The sequence below is a fragment of the Macrosteles quadrilineatus genome, unplaced genomic scaffold (assembly GCF_028750875.1).
Source record: "Macrosteles quadrilineatus isolate MER2022 unplaced genomic scaffold, UCM_ALF_1.0 Scaffold_6__1_contigs__length_79288215, whole genome shotgun sequence".
NCBI classification, from domain to species: Eukaryota; Metazoa; Arthropoda; class Insecta; order Hemiptera; family Cicadellidae; genus Macrosteles; species Macrosteles quadrilineatus.
This window is the reverse complement of record NW_026542599.1, coordinates 17,127,092-17,146,434: the sequence shown is the minus strand read 5'-3', so window position 1 is coordinate 17,146,434 and position 19,343 is coordinate 17,127,092. Positions and strand designations below refer to the sequence as shown.

General features: G+C 34.9%; 1 protein-coding gene across 1 annotated transcript; it reads left to right on the top strand.

Annotated features, from left to right (window-relative positions):
- Positions 1-2,023: 2,023 nt before the first annotated feature.
- LOC128997260 (minor histocompatibility antigen H13) lies at positions 2,024-18,980 on the top strand. Its single transcript, XM_054422875.1, has 8 exons — positions 2,024-2,274; positions 3,979-4,077; positions 8,603-8,685; positions 10,220-10,394; positions 12,166-12,349; positions 15,805-15,925; positions 16,856-17,044; positions 18,033-18,980. The coding sequence occupies exons 1-8, from the start codon at positions 2,083-2,085 to the stop codon at positions 18,133-18,135; spliced, it is 1,146 nt and encodes a 381-aa protein (XP_054278850.1). The 5' UTR covers positions 2,024-2,082; the 3' UTR covers positions 18,136-18,980.
- Positions 18,981-19,343: the final 363 nt, after the last annotated feature.

The following is a 19,343-nucleotide window of genomic DNA, read 5'->3' as shown; positions in this document are numbered from 1 at the left end:
ATAACGTAGTTTTGTGAACCAGTCACAGAATGCGCTAGTGTCAAAAATTCTATTGTATGCCTTGTTTTTTGTTGCTGACCAGGTTGATGGGTCATAACCATAACAGTTCCTATAGCCCACCAAAGTCAAGTCATCCCTAAGTTTGACTTGGTAAACAAGTTTGTACATTCGAAAGAATTTAGTAATTTAGATCAGCGTGTAATCTGTCGGTGGCTCACATAAACTACGACGATTTTAATAAAAAAATCTAGCTACAAATTTTACATAGGGATGGGATGTCAAGTTGTATTGATGGTCAAATACGGTTATCTAGCAGTGTTAAACCAAAATTGTATAATACTCATCAAATCATATGATAAAACATACTCCCTTTAGTAGATTTCGGATTTCCCATACTTATCGAAACAGCTGAAGACAATTTTATCGTTAGTTCTGTCCGGCGCACTGTAGATGTCATGTTTTGTTTACAATTTGTTTCTTGATATTTCACTCATTTAAAACCTTGTTTCACTCATCTTATCATAAACAATAACTGGTCTCCTATAGTTATATAACCAAACAGTAAAGCACAAAATCATGAAAAATGTACTCTAAAATAATAAAAACAAAACTCCGTCGACACTATTGCCAAAAGTGTCACCGGTTTTCAGCCATACGGCAACGGTAGTGTCTAGTCTAGAGTGTCAGTGTCCGCGATGCTGGCGTTCGACGTTCGGCCGCATCCTTTCTTTTTTATTGAATTTTCGGCATATAATGTTATCATTCATATCATTTTAACCTCTAGATGATTGAAAACTTGAATTGTACATAGTATAATGCAGTAGCAATCGTGTGTGTTGGGTGCAAGTTTATAAACACTTCTTAGATAAAATAAGTTCTCTGGTTCAAAATCTTGGTCTGATTTTGGACATATTCTGTTTAGCATGCACATCGGCATTAGTTGAAAGGGCATTTTTGTAAATCAATAATGTTTGAATGTGTTGTAATTTTGCTGTATCCCCTAGTAATTAAAACCACAAGTCTCAATATTGCAAAAACAGTACAAGTTTATTATTTTTTAAATTTCTTTGACTTTAAATAAGCTGGGAAGCTTGAACAAGCTAGGTCCTCAAAATAGCTAATAAACCACTCATTTTAGCACGTTATTTCCAATTTTCTTCCGGGGGGAACCCACAGACCCCCCTTTGTTGGGGGGGTATTCCATACCCCCGGGCCACCCGCGTGATGACCGCCCCCCCTAAATATATGTCTAGGACCACCTTTGGGTATCCAGATCGAATCCTTCCGGTGACACTAACTTTTTGTCAAACATTTTGCTTAGAATGCGATAACTTTATCTTTCGTCAGAATTTGAGGCATTTATAATTTTATTTTATGAGCAGAACTATTTTTTCAATTAGTAAACCTAAATTAGATTTTTATTTTATATGTTTTTTATATTATCAGCAAGTTTGGTTAGATAGGTTAGGTTATGTCAGAGTTTGTTTTTATAATTTAATAAATAAAATAGTTAAAAAATGAACAGATTGTAAATAAAATTGTGATACAAAATTTATAATTTTTCATTTTTTTCTCTCGTTTTTTCCTTATTGAAAACCCGTAGCTGAAATAAAAATTGTGCTTCCGTTTCAGATTATCATAGATCTGAAGATCTAGGGGACGATCTAAAACTGGACTTATCTGACTTTGTTGTTAAGATCACAAGTAATTACCATACATCAATAACAAATTATAATAATTGACAACTTATTCTGTTCTGATCAAAAATTAAAAAAAAAATTCATACATGTTCTTCAATACTTTCCACATTTGTATAATGAAGCCTAGTATAATATAATAACTACAAATAAAGATTTTCATTTTCATATATAGACCTAGTATATGGAAGCTTAAATCGGTTTTATTTGTGTGGCTGGACAGCCTGCTTATTTGGCTACGTCAGTACATTCTGCTTTGACAAGTATTGTTATTCTGCTCTCCGCTCATGTTTTTCCGTCTTCTCCTTTCTGCTTTCTCCGTCTCCGTCATTTGCTCGTTTCAATTTTAAGTATAGGCTGTACGAGGTGAATAACTTACCATAACATGGCAGACGTGGTTCAAGATGTCGTGGCAAATATTACTGAGAAGTTGACTGAAAGTAGTGCAAATGCAACGGCGAAAATACCTGCAACGCCTGAGGGGATGGCTGTTGCTTATAGTAGTTTGGTTATAATGGCTCTCCTTCCAATATTTTTCGGGTCATTCAGATCAGTAAAACACCATAAGGAACAGACTGTAAGTATGATAGACCTAGGCTAATCAAACTAGCAATTCTCCTCATAAACGTTCGATGTTGGTAAGATTTAAGCTTTAACTTCGAGCATAGGCCTAGGCCTAGTCCTAGTTTGTGTGCATTGCATTGTAGGTGCAAGCCCATAGGCCTATTATTTATTTATGCGGGCCTTGGATTAACCTTTTCTTTTCATCTTGCTAGAAATAAGTTTTTAAATCCAAATTTCATAGGCCCTAAGGTTTAATACTTTAAGCGAGCGATTTCCTTTCTTGGTTTCATCCTTAGTGCTCTCAAGCAACTGCATTCATTGCAATTTGTTGCTCTGTAGCCTAAGTTACCAGCACATCGGTTAAGTTTCCAATATACACCAAAAACCGCTCGGTGCTTAACACGTTCGCTATTACCGCAATCGTAGGCCTACAAAATTTTTCATTCATATATGGACCTGCGACGGCCGGTTTCTAGCCTACCCATAGACTGTCATCACGTATGTGCGACGGCTAGTCACATTAAAATAGACTGACGATGCATATTTGCGTCGTTGTTCCAATGTTATATAAATGTGTATAGGCTATCTTTGTAACAGTCTGAAGGCACCGAATTCTCTGCAGTGGTCTACAGGGATGTCTGACGCACAACTACGTCGCTTGGTCTGTGGATATGATGATTGGTGATGTCATATAATAGTTAAATATATATATATATATATATATAAGTTATACATATTTAAAAATGTGAACGAATAGTGTTTTTGACCTCAGGAGACATCAAAATGAAAAAGTAAATTGGTCCCAGTTCTAGGTCTTACCATGCCACCTACGGTAATAGCGTATTCCCTATAGGGGAAACTCGCTAAAAACTTTACTTTGCACCAAAAATTAACTGTCACATAAGTTATATGAGATGTTTGGGCTATTTCAAGAAAAATAGGTACAGTATAATAATTTTCACCAAGTACCGGTATTGTATTTGCTATATGCTACCCTAGACCGGGTTTCGCAAATATGCGACATTACAAATGGTTATCAATAATATAAAAAGAACAAGAAAGTATTAGCCTTTTTCAAACACCATTGGAGTGTATTAACAAGTAAATTATCATTTTTTAACAGGTTTTTGCCCGTGGTCTGCGTGTAAACTTACTGTTATCAAGTGTCAGCCGGTCTAAGTGTAACATTAAATTGTAGGCCTATACTGTACCTCGGTCCGTGACAATGATGACGTTCCTTTCCGAGCGTCGCATATATTATGCGACGCTCGGAAGGGAACGTAAGTTATTTAGGAAGTTACTAAGATTTAACTTAGGCCTATGTACCGGTACCGGTACCTACCGTACTTAATGGACTTTTTGCGATCAAAGTTAACCTCCAGAGGTGTGGAAATTTGTTGTGATTTAGTTAAAACACCTGTTTAAATCCCCATTTTAATTTCTCTTACAACCAATCTAAGTTAAGTTAATACAAATTAAACTTAATGGCTAAAACGTGCCTTGTCAGATAGTCAATAATAGAATTAAAGGTTTTTACAAAATTTAATCATGCTATAGACACTCAACTATAATTACCAGGTCATTATAATCAGCAGATAGCCTATCCCCCTACTGTCCGGCTTGGACAAAATGTCAGCGGATATATCCACCCATACTTAGTCCTGGAAGGTTAAAATTATTTATCATGCCAAGACTAAAATCTCTTACTGGTTTTCAGGAGTCAGGAGAAACCCCTGAAACGATGTCCCATAAAGATGCGGCCATGTTTCCACTAATAGCAAGTGCCGCTCTGTTTGGATTATATATATTTTTTAAGGTAAGTGTGAATGTAGCCTATTTGGCTGCAAATTATTAGACCTGCAGTAGCCTATTTTTGTTTCAGGTAAAAGAGTACAAAACCCACATCACCATAATTTTCTTCTTTGAAGTAGTTGAAATAGTACAAAAATTGTATATAGCCTATATTGAGAGGGAAGTTCTATCCATGGACAAGTCAAAATGACTTAAGATTAACTTAACCTAACCTCCAAACTTCTTCCAATAGGTCTCCTTCAGTACCGGTATCCAATATTGCACAATTTCATACCTACTTAAAAAATCACAGAAACAGTAATATCCTAAACTAACTTAAACTGTCCATGAAAGAACTGGTCTAGGCAGAAACAATAAACAGGTATTGGTACTGCTTTCTCTTTAGCCTAAGTTACTTATTGTGAAGATTTTATTTGTCCAGAAAACACACATATTAACAGTGCAAGCATATTCCCCATTGATTATTTCGTATTCTACAGAGGAATGTCCAAAATTAGTCATTTGTGCTCAGTCATTGTATTACAAGACAGAATGGATTCTATTATTGTAGTTGCGATGAACTACGTCCGTCATATCACTCCCAAACCGAAAGTTAACCATAAGTGGCCTATCAAAAAGCTAAGTTAGTTATAATGAAAATCAAAGAGAACAATAACCTAAACATTTATATAGCCTAATACATTTAGAAACATTGAATATGGCTAAAAATAAGTTTTACCTTTGTCTACAGCTCAGTCAGTTGTAACTTACGTAACGGACGTTTTCGGCATGACTATAAAAACATAACACGAACTACATTTAACAATTAGGCTAACGAAAATACGAACATAAAAAAGGCCTGTCGCACATACTGTAAGAGTACGACTTGTTTGCGAGCCGGGTGTGCGGGGGGAGGGCGGTAGCAATCTCCCACCACGCAGCCAAAGTTTCCGTGGCATTGGTCTGACTACGCTTTCTAAAAACATTCAACCGTTGAACCAGCAGAGTTTGCGTTGATTTCCTTTTTTGCTTAAATTTTTTTTAATGTAAATTAGAATATAATTCAAATACATTATGATGCAATTACTGAGGGTTCTATAGTATTGTTTTTGTTCTGTAGTAGTGTATTTAATTTCCACATAACTATGTAAAATGTAGGCCTACACCAAACGGTAAAATCTTAGTATATTCAGGGTGTCTACCTGTCACGGATGTCACCGAAGTCCCCGAAAAGTCACCGATTTTAGTAATGTGTCACCGATGTCCCCTATTGTCACGGAATTTGCTTAAATTGTCACCTAAATTTTTGTAGACCTACAGATTTTTATTTATTTTTGGGACAACACTAAATCTTTAGACGAAACTTGTCATGTATCAATAATATTATACTATCACGTACAACAGTTAATCTAGTCTAGATTTAGACTAGATGATTCCAAATAAAATGATGGCGATGCAAACTGCGAAGTTAATACCATGTTATCATCCGAAAACTAGTCAGTTTAGTACTGTAGCTAGTCAGGCAACCGGCCAAATCTTGCCGACACAAAATTATTGTGCCAGTTCCAGTATCAAGACAAATTTTGCAATGTCTCTTATGGAGTCAGGCAACCGGCCTGTGTTTTGTCTGCACGAAAATACCATACAATAATGGTATTACCGTAGCTTACCAGTCTCGGATAGAGTCAGGCAACCAGCCTGTGTCTCACCGGCACGAAAATATCGTGCAAATAATGCTCACTTGCTACCGTAGCCGTAAGGTTGAGGTCAATTCCATGTACGTAAACTAGTTAAAATACCTCCAATAAAAAGACTGTTCAGACATTTTTTTTTATAAAAAAATATATAAAAGAACACTTACATCTGTGCATTAGTTTTACACGTTCACTGCGCTACAAGATCCAGAGGTCTCGTATCGTACCTAGCCCGTTGTGCGGGACCCATAATTTGGCTTCTTTCCTTTTACTTTATTACGATACGAGACCTCTGGATCTTGTATCAAAAATAATTGTTCCATGCACCGCATGAGGCTAATCGGCTAATGGGGTGATTAGTAAACCATGGCAAGTTGTTGAATGCTTGGATGAATGAAGGAAACCGAAGAAATAATTCAAGAACGAAGAGAAAGAATAATGGCTTTTTTATGTTGATATATTTATGAGCTATCTAATGTTTTATAGGTTTACATAATAATTTTTTTCAACAACGCGAACATACATTATTTTTAATTATTGACGTGTTTCCCTTCTGAAACAGCAGTAACGGATGCGTATAATAAAGATCATTGGTCAATGACCTAAAATATCACGATTGTGCAATGTTTTATTTTTATGTAAAAAGCAAATCATGGCATTAATTCGAATATTTCTCCTATGGTTCCTACTAAATCAATAATAAATAATTGTCAAACCGAACAAGGAATTTCTGATAAACAACTTTGTATCATTGTTTTGCGATTGGAATCCCCTTCCCCAGCCCTTTAGGAAAGTGGTGCAAGTCTAAATATAGCTTCAAGGTTATACACCCACCCCTTCCCCCCGCCCACTCTACTCACGGTGGCTCCACTCATTTCGAGGTCATTGCCCAACCCCATAATTATAACGAAATAAACTAAACACAGTAATTTGTAAATATATTTCATTTGTATTTTATTTAGCCTGAAATCAGCCATAAGGAAATGCATCCTAAAAGATGAGCACTTTATGAGTAGGAGCATAGATAAAACATGAGTGTTTTATCCATGGTAGGAGCTAATGATTATAAGTTCCACGATTGATCAACATCATGTTTATCATGTTTATTGTTTAACATTTATCTATTGTTCTCTTCACTCCCTTTACTTATACGTCTACGATCAGTTTGCCACTTCTAGAGAATTAATTGTTTTCTAGGGATGATCGTTTTCCGGCGTTTGAAAATGAGTTCTGTATTTTACATTAAGATCCTGAATTTATATTAGGCCTTGTTTGTGACTTAATATACACTAGTGTCCCTGTTGCTCGAATTCGAGCAATTTCTAAGTAAGCGTTATTTTAAAAGGAACAACGGTCATAATGTATGATGACTTTAAAAGATTCGACCCAAAGATTATGGAAATATTCAAGATGTACATAACAGAATATATCAATTAATCCAGGCTCTCTTGTTTTTTTTTCCATTGTAATATTTACGCCATCCCGAATTCAAATAGTAAATATTTCATTTCAACCAAGTCAGTAAATGTTTGTAGCAAACTGTAAAATTAGCAAACTGATTGACTGATTAAAATTAACATATGTTCTTCTTCTCACTTTTAATGTCTTACAACAGCTGGAGTTGCATAACCATTTTTGTATCCCATGATAATCTTATGGAGAAATACGAAACTTTAAAGGGCCCCAGGCCCTCACTCTCTGATTATTTCCCTAAAAAGAAAGTTTCCTGCACAACTTCACGTTACGCTCATTCCAATGACACCAAAAACATGTCAATCGGTTCAGTAGTTTCGGAGGAGTAATTGTCACAAAAAACATGCTTGCGTATTAAATAAGTATAGATTTTTTACTACAAACGCAAATATAAAATTAACTCACAGAAATTTACTTAGTTCGATGTCACTGATTTTTGTAGATAGGGACCCCAAATGTCCCCGAAATGTCACTGATTTTTCAAATAGCTTACTGGTAGACACCCTGATATTCCAATTTAATTTTAAAGTTTGACTTATTAGGTGTAAACCATTAATTCAGTTTATAGGTGATATCTTAAGTTGTAGTATTTTATGTAAAAACACAAACATATAGACCTATAAACAGAAAACCATAAGGTTTAGTACATATAATTATGGAAACTTTTTGCTTATTTTCATATCATGTAGGCCTAGGCCTATATTAAATAACACGTTATAATATCGAACGGTTTTTCCGAACAACCTGTAAAATGGTTAATGGATTGCAGTTATTTATTTTCTCTAAGTTGATAAAACAAAACTCTATTTTATGACAATATTTTATTACCTTATTATTATCTTATTTTATTACTTCGGAAGAGTGTTGTACTCTATCATGTTCTATCGACTGTCAGTTTATTGGACTATATTGTGGAATTGAGTAGTGCGGTTGAGTAATTAATGAGAGATTAATGGTAAAAAGGGCAAACCATTCACAGTGAAACGAGGGAAATTATAAGACCCATAGGCACCGTGTGTTGGTTTACGCCATGGTTTTACGCATCCGCTGGGAGTTGAAGTAGTATAGACAACATTTTTAGGGCGAGTAGTAGCAGATAACCAAGCACCGGGCTGTGGTGGGGGCCCCTCCTGGCCGCGGAGGCGGTAGAGGGGCCACGCGCAAACAAGTCGTGTGCTTACAGTACGTGACCGGTTGACATTCTGATCTGAATTGGATACTGATTCACTTGCCATGTTGTTTCATATGTTGTAGGCTCTTTAATATGATTTAGGCGCTAGTAAATAGATTCAAGATTTAGTTCCTTGAATGATTTTGTACAATTAATTTTAATAAAGAATTATTGTATTGTTTTTTGACAATGTTGTATTTGATTTGTTTCAGCTATTTTCAAAGGAGTACATCAATCTATTACTCACAGGATATTTTTTCTTCCTAGGAATCTTTGCTCTTTGCCACCTTATGAGGTAAATACATTTTTACTAGAAATTGTGTAAAGAATCCTCCCTACCGGTAACTCGATTGATTGTGGACCCAAAAGTTGTTAAGTTTGGGGGTTGACGAGTTATCCAGAACTTTGCAACAATTTTTAATGGGTTTTAGTAAATAAATACAAAACAGACTAATTTCATTACTAACATGAGTATTTTTTTATTGAGTAAACAATTTTCAAAGAAATGTCAAATATTCAACAGTTAAAACTTGAAAAGTCAACACAACAGTAAGATAAAGCCAGCTGGGCGTGCCCTTGTCAGCTGTTGACTTTCGAGCTACAAGGACTGTCAAGTTACCAGGTGTCGAGTAGTTAGGTTAAAATTAGCATTGTGTACCTATCTAATTATTGGAGACCCTTAGATGTAGACAAAGACTTATGAAAGGAGTTTATTGTTCCAGTTACTATTCACTATAATTATCGATTTACAAGCTGAGGTGCGTCTAATAGAGACCATAAATCAATTTTGTCTGGGTAGGACCAAAGTACACACCTAGGTACCAGACGGACCTCGGATTGACCTGTGCAAGGAACTTATCCCCTACTTACATAGGCTGGGTGGTCTCTGCGATTAAATCCCATTGCCTGTCACTGAATTGGAAATGTATTTCCAATCAAAAATGGAAATGTAGCAAGTAATTTTGAAAATATAAAATCGGTTGATCGAGGCAAAGCAACATACTGTGTTATGTATTCGTAGTTGTCTTAAAAACAATTTGTGTTGTTCCCATTTTAATCAGCCTATTTTAAATGCAGAGTGAAACTTAATACACAAATAAGTTTTTACAGTATCACTCAACCAATGCAGATCAAATTTTCATAATTTTATTATGACTAAAATCATATTAGTGAGACAGTTGAATTTTTCTCTCTGCGTTTCAGAATTATTAAATGCTGTACAATCGTTTGTGTTACAGGTATAGTTTGTAAAATTTTAGAATAGCTTTGAGGTCAGGTTAGGAGTAGTCATTAAGACTATTGCTTTTATCACTAGCCTACATAAGTTGTCTTGATCCTCGACCCATGTTTCACCCTTCGTCCTGCGGAAAAAACCAGGTTGAAATTTTCTCAGCGTGGTTGACTAAGTATAATATCTTATTGCAACGGAACGTTTGAACTATTTAGGAGCAACGCATAACGTTCTTGAAACTTATCCTTAAGAACAACATTTATTTGTTGTTGCACGTTTCCGGCTTCGGTGGGTGAGGAAAAAATGTGCCTGAATCAGTGGTGTAGTTAATGAGGTGGCGGCTAATGGGATTTCCTCCCAGGGACAACCATTGTATTGTTTAAACCCTGTAGGGGATTACTTTCTTAAAAAAGATTTACATCTGGTATCTACATACACGTACCTCTCTCTGTTTCCCATGATTATCCTCAGGAGATCAGCAGTTACCAAGAGGGATCATGAAAACAATTCACTCAACACTTTTTATGTGAAAAAAATGGATTTTTTTTAGAACCATCCCATTGTCTGTGTCTTATTTTAACCAACCATGTTGTTGTAGCCCTCTGATAAGCTCGCTGGTGCCAGCAGCCATTCCCAACGTCCCGTTCCATCTGAGGTTCACTAAGGGCGAAGGTGACGGTAAAGAATACCTGGTAGACTACAAGTTTACATCCCATGATCTAGTCTGTCTTGCCTGCTGTTCTGTCATCGGGGCCTGGTACATCATGAAAAAGGTTTGTCTCAAAACCAGCATCATCTCATACTTTCCCTATGACTAAAACTATAGTAGACATTCTATTACCAAATCAAAACTCTCAGCCAGTGTTTGAATACAGATCGATGTAGGCTACATTATTTGAATTGAGCAACGATTAGAGATGGAAATTTGGAGAAATCTTCGGAAAATTTTAAATTTTGTTTTACGAGACGAGATTTTATTTTGATAAAGATTTTTTGGGATGAGACTAAAGAAAAAGACTGTTAACTTGTTCACTACTGCAATAGTACGAAATTTTTCATTCACATGGACCAGCGACGCACATTTCAACACACCCAGGCTATGCGACAGCCGGTTTCTACCCATAGACTACCGTCGCATATATGCGTCGGGGTTCTAATATTATTAAAATGCTTATATCTTTGTAACAGTCTTAAGGCACGGAATTCCCTGCAGTGGTCTACAGAGATGTCTGTGGATATGATGATTGGTGACGTCATATTAGTAAAAACTGGTCTTTACTTTTCTGCATCACTGTGTGTATGTTTGCAGTATGTATGCTGCATTATCCTCAGCTTTTATATTTGTTCAGTTATAAACTGTTCTTGAATAATCTGTTTTTTTACTTACTTTCACCTCAAAATACAAACAAAAATGAACTCTCGCATATATGCGGCGTTTGGGCTATTTCATACAACTATGATAATTTTCACTATTGTCTTCGCTGTAAACCAGGCGTTGCAAATATGCAACATTACAAAAGGTTATAAAAATTACAAAGAAACAAGAATAAATTATTTACAAACACGATTGCAGTGTATTACAGTGTAAATGATCACTGATTTACAGATTTTCGCCCATGGTCTGTGTGTACTGTTAACCAAGTTACAGCCGGTCTATGTGTAAGATCCAAATGTATACCTCGGTATGTAGCAATAACCGCGGCGTCGCATATACGTGTTAAAAACACCTGTAGAAAGTGAATGCAATACCTGTGATACAGGAGCGCGTTGTTGTTGGGTCATCTAGACATAACAATTGTCTCGTGCGATCAGCGGCAAAACATTGTTGACCGTGTTCCCCCTTGATATGCAGACAAAAAAAGTTTTAATAGGGCTTTTAGTCTAAGGCCCAATTCACACCGAACGGACGTCGGGCGGAGACGTGGCACGGACGAGGCACAGACGTGGCAGTGACGTGGCGTGTTCAATGCACACCGAAGGGACGGTGAAGGGACGGTACAGTGGCGAGACAACCTGTATGTAGACTAGACACTTTGGTTTTTGCTTATTTCATTTCTATTAATGTCAATGGTGTTAGTTAATTTCTGTCAACGTAATTAGTACAAACAAGGGAATTGTTCTACTTCCTCACAAAATTTGATATAAAATTCAATGTCGTCTCGCATAGTAAAGAAACAACTGACAATCTACACACAAAAACAACTCTACACAACAAGAATGGTAAGTACAAGCACACTATACACAAGAAGGTTTGTAAGTATAGTACAATATTTGCAGTCCGAACAACGGGCGCGCTACGGACATGCCACTTCCGATAAGCCACGAGGGACGCCGAAGCGACGTGGCGGTGGCGGGAGGGCGGCCGCCCGCGCCACGTCACTTGTGTGTGCATTGACCAATTTGTTTAGCCTACATGGGGAGGCGAGGAACGGACATATGTCCTCGCCACGTCCGTGCCACGTCTCCGCCTGACGTCCGTTCGGTGTGAATTGGGCCTAAGATGACAAATGTTTTCGCAGTTTCTGATGTGTTTTTCTCCGACAGCACTGGATAGCTAACAACCTGTTTGGCATTGCGTTCGCCATCAACGGTGTGGAGTTGCTGCATCTCAACAAGGTCGTGACTGGTTGTATCCTGCTCTGCGGACTGTTTGTCTACGACATCTTCTGGGTGTTTGGCACCAACGTGATGGTGACTGTGGCAAAGTCCTTCGAGGCACCCATCAAATGTGAGTTGTGTTGAACAACATTAGTTACTTGTAAAGTAAACTTAGTCTTGGTTGTTCTAACTAGCCGTGGAAATTTTGGATAGGCCATAAATTCACAACGGGAAAAATACTATTGTTAGTTAAAAATCATTAAATGAAAATTATTTCTTCGTTTTTTAACTTATTTGAGGTTTTGAAATGAAATGAAAATGAAATGAAATGAAAAATTCTTTATTTTACCAGGCAAAGTTAGGGCCACATGGCCCTCTCTTACACTTAACCTGACAAACTTAAATATAAATAAATAAAAATACAATGAAATTTCTTAATCTAATATAAATATACATATTTAACACATCAAGAACACGTTAAGCAAAAATTTAATTTATCTAACTAATTTACTAATTTTTAAAAAATAGTAATTTTTATAAATAGAATATACATAATTTATTTTTGTAAAAAAATACAACCGACTTCAAACGCTCTAAAAAGAATGAAATAATTTCAATAAAGTAAACTTTTGTATTAGTCGAGCTCACGTATTTTAAGTCGGCGCGGCTCTATGATGATTTTTGATACAAAATTGAAAGAGGGTGTCCATGTTGCAGGTGACTATCTATAACTAAATGTGTTTATCTGTATGTCTTTTTCATAGTTATGCGTTAAGTGTTATTTTATTACCGTAATCAGAGATCGGCATTATAGTGGTATTAACGAGTATTTTTAAAAAGATTATAACGCATTTAAATGTTTCTAATTTGGAAAAGTATCGTTTTAATACTAAACTAACTTATTTTCCCTCATAATATCAAACTAAATTATTTTCCTATTCATATAGAACATTTGTGTGTGTTATTTTCATAATGCATTTATTCTGAAGTAAACATAAAATACAAGAAAATATTTCCTTTGATATATAAACAAAACAGTTCAGTATGTTTTTTATATATTTATGTTATCCATCTACAATTTATTGATTTTCAAAATACACACACAATATTTAATTTTAATCATATTTGCAGTTTGAGCCGCACCGACTTGAAATACGTGAGCTTGACTAATACAAAAGTTTACTTTATTGAAATTATTTCATGATTTTTAGTGACTGTATAATTTTTTATATATTAATTACTTGAGGTTTTTTTATAAGCAAAACTGTTTGAAACAATCAAAAGTTCCACAGAACAATCATTATTTTAAAACTGCTTGAGTCACCTGTTCAGGTTACATAATCAATGGGTATAAAAATAAACATTTTTAGATATTCCTTAAGAAAGAAAGAGTTGCCCATTACATTAGGCCTAATGAAAAACTAATTGTCTTTTCTAGATAGGCCTACATTGAAATGTCAGACATCATCGTTTCCTGCAATCGGTTTACTTCTACATTATAAAAAGAAATACAGTAACGTCTCAAGCCTTTTGGAACAATATGAAAGTTATTCCTCAGCTACCATCACTAAAAAATCTCTCAAAAGTCGAAAATTGGTCGTTATCACATATAGTACCTTTGGAAAATATTATATGAAAGATTGGTTCAGCTAAAAGTGGTGTAAGCCATGTAGGGGGTTTTATTAGCTCAAGATATAGCCTAGTCGAAATTGCAAATCATCTTCCTCTAGGACTTTCCGAAGCAGGCATAATAGTATTGATTTGTTATAGGAACTGGGCAGAGAATATTAATAAACATTCCACATCTGCAAATGAAATATGTATATGAAAGATTGGTTCAGCTTAAAGTGGCGTAAGCCATGTAGGTGGTTTGGTTTGATCAAGATATAGCCTAGTCGAAATAGCAAATCATCTTCCCCTAGGACTTTCGGAAGCAGGCATAATAGTATTGATATGATATTGTAACTGGGTAGAGAATATTAATAAACATTCCACATCTGCAATTATGCATGTTTAGTAATTAAAATATTTAACACTTTTAAGACAATTGACGATTATGCACTGTCACACTTCTTAGGTCGTGTAAGGAATAATTGCATTTAATTTATATTTAGACCTGTTTTACGAATGCTTTGGTTTTCACAATACACCTTTATTTGTCAATATCATACAGCTATTCACTGAAACATATATGTTTTTGTAAGTCAGAATATTCAATACTAAAAACAGAATTACCGGTACTATATACACAAATCAGGTCAAACGTTAAAATACATTTTTTATAGTAACCAAAACAAAATGAATTTTTCTCAATGTAATTCATTTAGGCTCCATGGCAAGAAATAGTTTATTGATCAATATGAAGCAACTGTTTCATGAAGAATTGTCTGTAGCATTTAAATGCTTTCAACTAACAGCTGTAGGAATGTTATTATTATTTATTGCCTTCACTGCACAAATGTAAACAATCTGCACAAATTTAAACAAAATAAATGTTGAATATTTGTGGTTTTCAGCATTTTTCACCGAAACAAATATTATACTTAAACATAATATATAAGGTACCAAATAGAAACTCTCCTGGTTATTTTGGTGGTGGAACCACACTGATCGGTAAAAGAATCACAGAGAAATTGGTGAACATACACAGAAAAAAAAAACATCGCCACAAACAAATTGAGAACCTCCTCCTTTTGTTGGTAGTGGGGAAGTCGGTTAAAAATACCATTAATAGTTTGGTAAAGCATAAGGTAAAATGATACCTTTGACTAGACTATTAATACAACTAGACATCCCCATGTTAAATTTGTCACCAGTTTTTTAATCATAAAAATCATAAAAATTCCAATCATAAAATATTAAAATCATAAAATTTTTAATCGTCGTAGTTAATGTGAACCACGGAATGCGTCAAAATTTAAAGAGTTTTATTTAATACTAAACCTAATTGTACTGTCGATACAATTTATCGTCAAGACAATAAAGTATTTATTTATTTATTTATTTTGTGTAAGTATCAGTGTCAGCAAAATGATAATCTCCCTTTACAGCCATACAACAGTACACAGAAAAGCATGTTTTAAAATCATTTAGATTATTATGCTAAAACAAAGCTAAGTTTTCTGAAATACTAATCGGAATCTCCAGCTGAGGAAAAACAGAGAACACCACGAATGACCGGGAAAAGTCTGTGAATTATTCTTTAATTTTGTATGGATCCGGGTAATTTGTAAAAATTTCCAACAACCTTTGGCCCAGCACCCATTCATTAACGGTGTTCTGTTGGTTCTCTTCTAAGGTTGTTTATTAAAAAAATATGATCATGAAAAACGTAAACAGTGTCACCTGGATTAGGGGAATTGATCACGATAACGCTGTGATTGTGGGAGAAATGTTTTTGCCGATTACAGTCATAATCCATTTTCAATTTTATGCAATTTTAATGCATATCTGGCTAATCAAAGTAATTTGAACATGTTCCGGGTCCAATTAGTTTGGCTTAGCATGTTTTTTGTGTGTGTCAAAAATATCTGACTTGGTACTCAGATTCATCATTCTCTTCATCAACTTGTATCCATGTTTCAGTGGTGTTCCCCCAAGACCTGTTGGAGAAGGGAGTCGCTGCGAACAACTTTGCGATGCTTGGTCTGGGAGATATTGTTGTACCTGGAATATTTATTGCTCTTCTCCTCAGATTTGATCTCAGGCAAGTACCTCGTGATTCATCCAATGCAATGCTTTATATGTTACCATCTTGTACACAAACAAACTTGACATAGCCTACAGTTTTTTTGGTACTTTGGTAATATGCGGAGGCCAATTATTTTACAGCGCGCTGCGGCGGTTATGTTAGATTATGTTATCAAATATGTTTGTAGGTCTTTCCTCGTTTTGTTATGAATCGAACTATACCAAAAGAGTCATGTTTTCTATTTATGATAACCCAACATAACATAACTGCCGCAGCGCACTGTACAAGGGTGGCCTCTGTAAAATATCAAAGTACCGTTTTTTAGGTTAAGATCGCTTCAGACCAGGGTTATAAGGGTTTTCGGTGGATAAACTTGATTGAAGGCTTACCTAATGGACATTAGCTCCGTCTTTTGTAAAGTAAGTATTTGGTCCTGTAGGTCGTTCTGGGTATGATCTTAAAAAAATATGAAAATAATTAATTTGGAAGGGACAGGAAAGCAGACTTTACCTTTAAATAAGTTTATAGATACACATAAACATCAAAGAAGTGGACATTTTCTTCAGTTTCTAGAGAAATAAAGTTTATTTATCTTTTTCTCTAATGGTTGAGAAATTGACCAGTGACAAACAATTTTTACTTCTTTGATGTTTATGTTTCTATATGTACTTATTTAAAGGTAAGCCTACTTTCCTGCCAATTTCCTAAACAATTCCTGCCAAATTCCTCTTCAAATCTTTTAATGAGTTAATTTGGAAGGGGTAATTCTTGTTAGCAAAACTCCTATAGTTTTTAACTAATTTATCTGTTATTTTTTAATTTTAAAATATTACCAAATAAAATACAATGCTGTGTGGCAGGACTCCTCTTCTTTATTAGTTGTCAGTTTGCTTGTTAATACTATTTGATATACAATGTAAGTGAACAGGTGTTTTGGTTTTACAGCCTGAACCGCAACTCCAAGTTCTACTTCTACTCGACGTTCGTGGCTTACTTCCTCGGCCTAGTGGCCACCATATTTGTGATGCACATGTTCAAACACGCTCAGCCGGCGCTGTTGTATCTTGTCCCAGCATGTCTGGGCACGCCGTTGTCCCTGGCGCTCATCAAAGGAGACATTGGGGCGATGTTCCAGTAAGTAGCTTGTTTAAGTTCTTATCTTACTTCATCTCTTCCAATGTAGCAATGGATATCCACTTGATTCTTTGGCGTTGAACTGATTTATTGGCACTATACTGTTAAATCAGCATAATGTTAGTAAAAGTTGTTGACGGGATGTGGATATTTCGGACGATTCTGTAGGCAGATTAGTTAGTGTTTATACAATAACTGGTTGATGCTACTTCACTGGTTGACAACGTATTTCTCATGTAGTGATGGAGGCATCCAAATACATATTTTCCTAGTTAGATAATCACTTAAATTAATCTTAATGATAAGAACTACAAGGGCTGACATTTTGTTAGCTATAAATAAGCATTCTAAAGTAAGTATTCAGTCATAAGTGTTGTGTTACATCAAATAATGAAAACTAAATCATGTATTGTTTTGTTTTGATTGAATGCAGCTCTTTTGCGCATATACGTAGACACCTTATGTTAGCCGACATGATACAAAATAAGGAAAATAGCAACTAAAGGTTGTGGTTTTTTCTTACGGGTGCTAAACTTTCTAAATAACTTCTTCTTGATCAGCATTGTACGTGTTATTAAATTTACAGAAAATAAATAAAACAAAAGTCTTATAATACTTAAAACATATATTTACGCTAATACTGTTACTCACACGACAGTAAATATACAAAAAAATTAAAAAAAATTGTAAAAACTGAAAAACCGATAGTCAACTGACCGATAGTCGAAAAATCAAAATCAATCACCACTTACCATCTTTTTTGTATATTTACCGTCTTGTGAGTAACAGTATAAGCGTAAATATATGTTTTAAGTGTTATAAGAGGTTTCTTTTATCTACTTTCCTAAACTTTCTGCGTTGAAATATTGCTGACAATCTTTAAAAATTAAGAATGAAGCTCTTGAGTAAGAAAGATTAGGGACCCGTGGCTTCATGTAGTGTGACAAAAAAAGATTTATTTAATTTGTTTCAACCTCTATGTTTACAGGTATGAAGACCATCCAGAGAAGAAAGAAGAAAAGGAAACCACAACTGCTGCCAAAACTACAACTACAACCAAATCTTCCTCTAAGGCCAAGAAAGAAAAGTAAAACCTCTCAGTATTCTCTTAATCTTCGGCTTGCTCACTCGCGCACACCTTGTGTACTTAAATTGCCGGTATTTAAGCTGTCACAAGAAAATTTGAAATTTAATTTCAATTCGGTTTTCCATGTTTTCTGGTAATAATTTAATTTTGACTATCATGACATTTGTATCTTCGGATACTTAGAAAGACATAACTTCTGTTTTTTTCCTACTCTTTGTTGCATAAATGGAAGAACTTTTCAGAAAATTTGTGAATTTTTTAAATAAAATTTTTTAAATTATTTTGTATTTATTAAATTATTTGTTAAAATTAGTTATACTTTGGAACAACATGATTTGTAGCTTGTATCTTACATTCCATTAGGTTAAGTTTGATAGTGGGCAGTGAAAGTATTAAAATAACTAATAGTCACTTTTTTACAGCTAGGTTTGTGAAGAAGTCTTTTTAGTGCACTTTTGAAAATGGTACTCTAGATCTAGTACTTCATTCAGTTTTATTCATAAATATTTAAGAATCGAAATCTTTTGATCAACTTTTTTTTCCTTTTTGTGCTGTGTTAAGAAAATTTAGGGAACTTAAAGTCTGATTTGTGGCTACACCAGAAGTAATTGATTTTATATGAAAACACTAATTGTTTGTTTAGTTTTGGGGTTGTGTTTTTGTAGAACATGTACAGCATTTATTATTGAAATATAAGATAGTACGTTGCATAGCGTAAGATGATCTGCCGAACCTTTGATAGCTATCTATATTTTTCTCTAAGATGTAAATGCGAAGCTATGTAATTGTACATAAAGTATTTTATAATTTTGTTGAATTTGATTGTAATAAATGATTTATTCCAGGTCACTTCATATCATTTCAATTCCTGAAGGTCTAAAGTTTTTTTCCTCACACCTTTACTATTTATATTGGTTTACACAAAATGTCTCGGATGTTTTTTTACATAAATTTTAGGGATAATCTGTTAAGGCGTTTGATTTTTAAGTCCAGCTTTTATTCTTGCAATCCCCGGTTGTGTGATCAAAAATGACAATTTTGCCGTGGTCGTGAGAGACAATGATAAATTCTCGGTGATCACAAAAGATGTCACTATTTTGCTGTGAACGCAGGAAACATTCACGATTCCTTTCTGATTGCAGAATGTCCCCGATTCTATCATGAATACCAAGGGTACTCCGATTTTGTCATAACGAGAACGATTTAGTTCAT

Excerpts from the sequence above, each read along its gene's own strand:
- LOC128997260 (XM_054422875.1), top strand. The coding sequence starts at position 2,083 with ATGGCAGACGTGGTTCAAGATGTCGTGGCAAATATTACTGAGAAGTTG. Across the intron at positions 2,275-3,978 it reads AACACCATAAGGAACAGACT|GAGTCAGGAGAAACCCCTGA; the intron begins GTAAGTATGATA and ends ACTGGTTTTCAG. Across the intron at positions 15,926-16,855 it reads CTCCTCAGATTTGATCTCAG|CCTGAACCGCAACTCCAAGT; the intron begins GCAAGTACCTCG and ends TTGGTTTTACAG.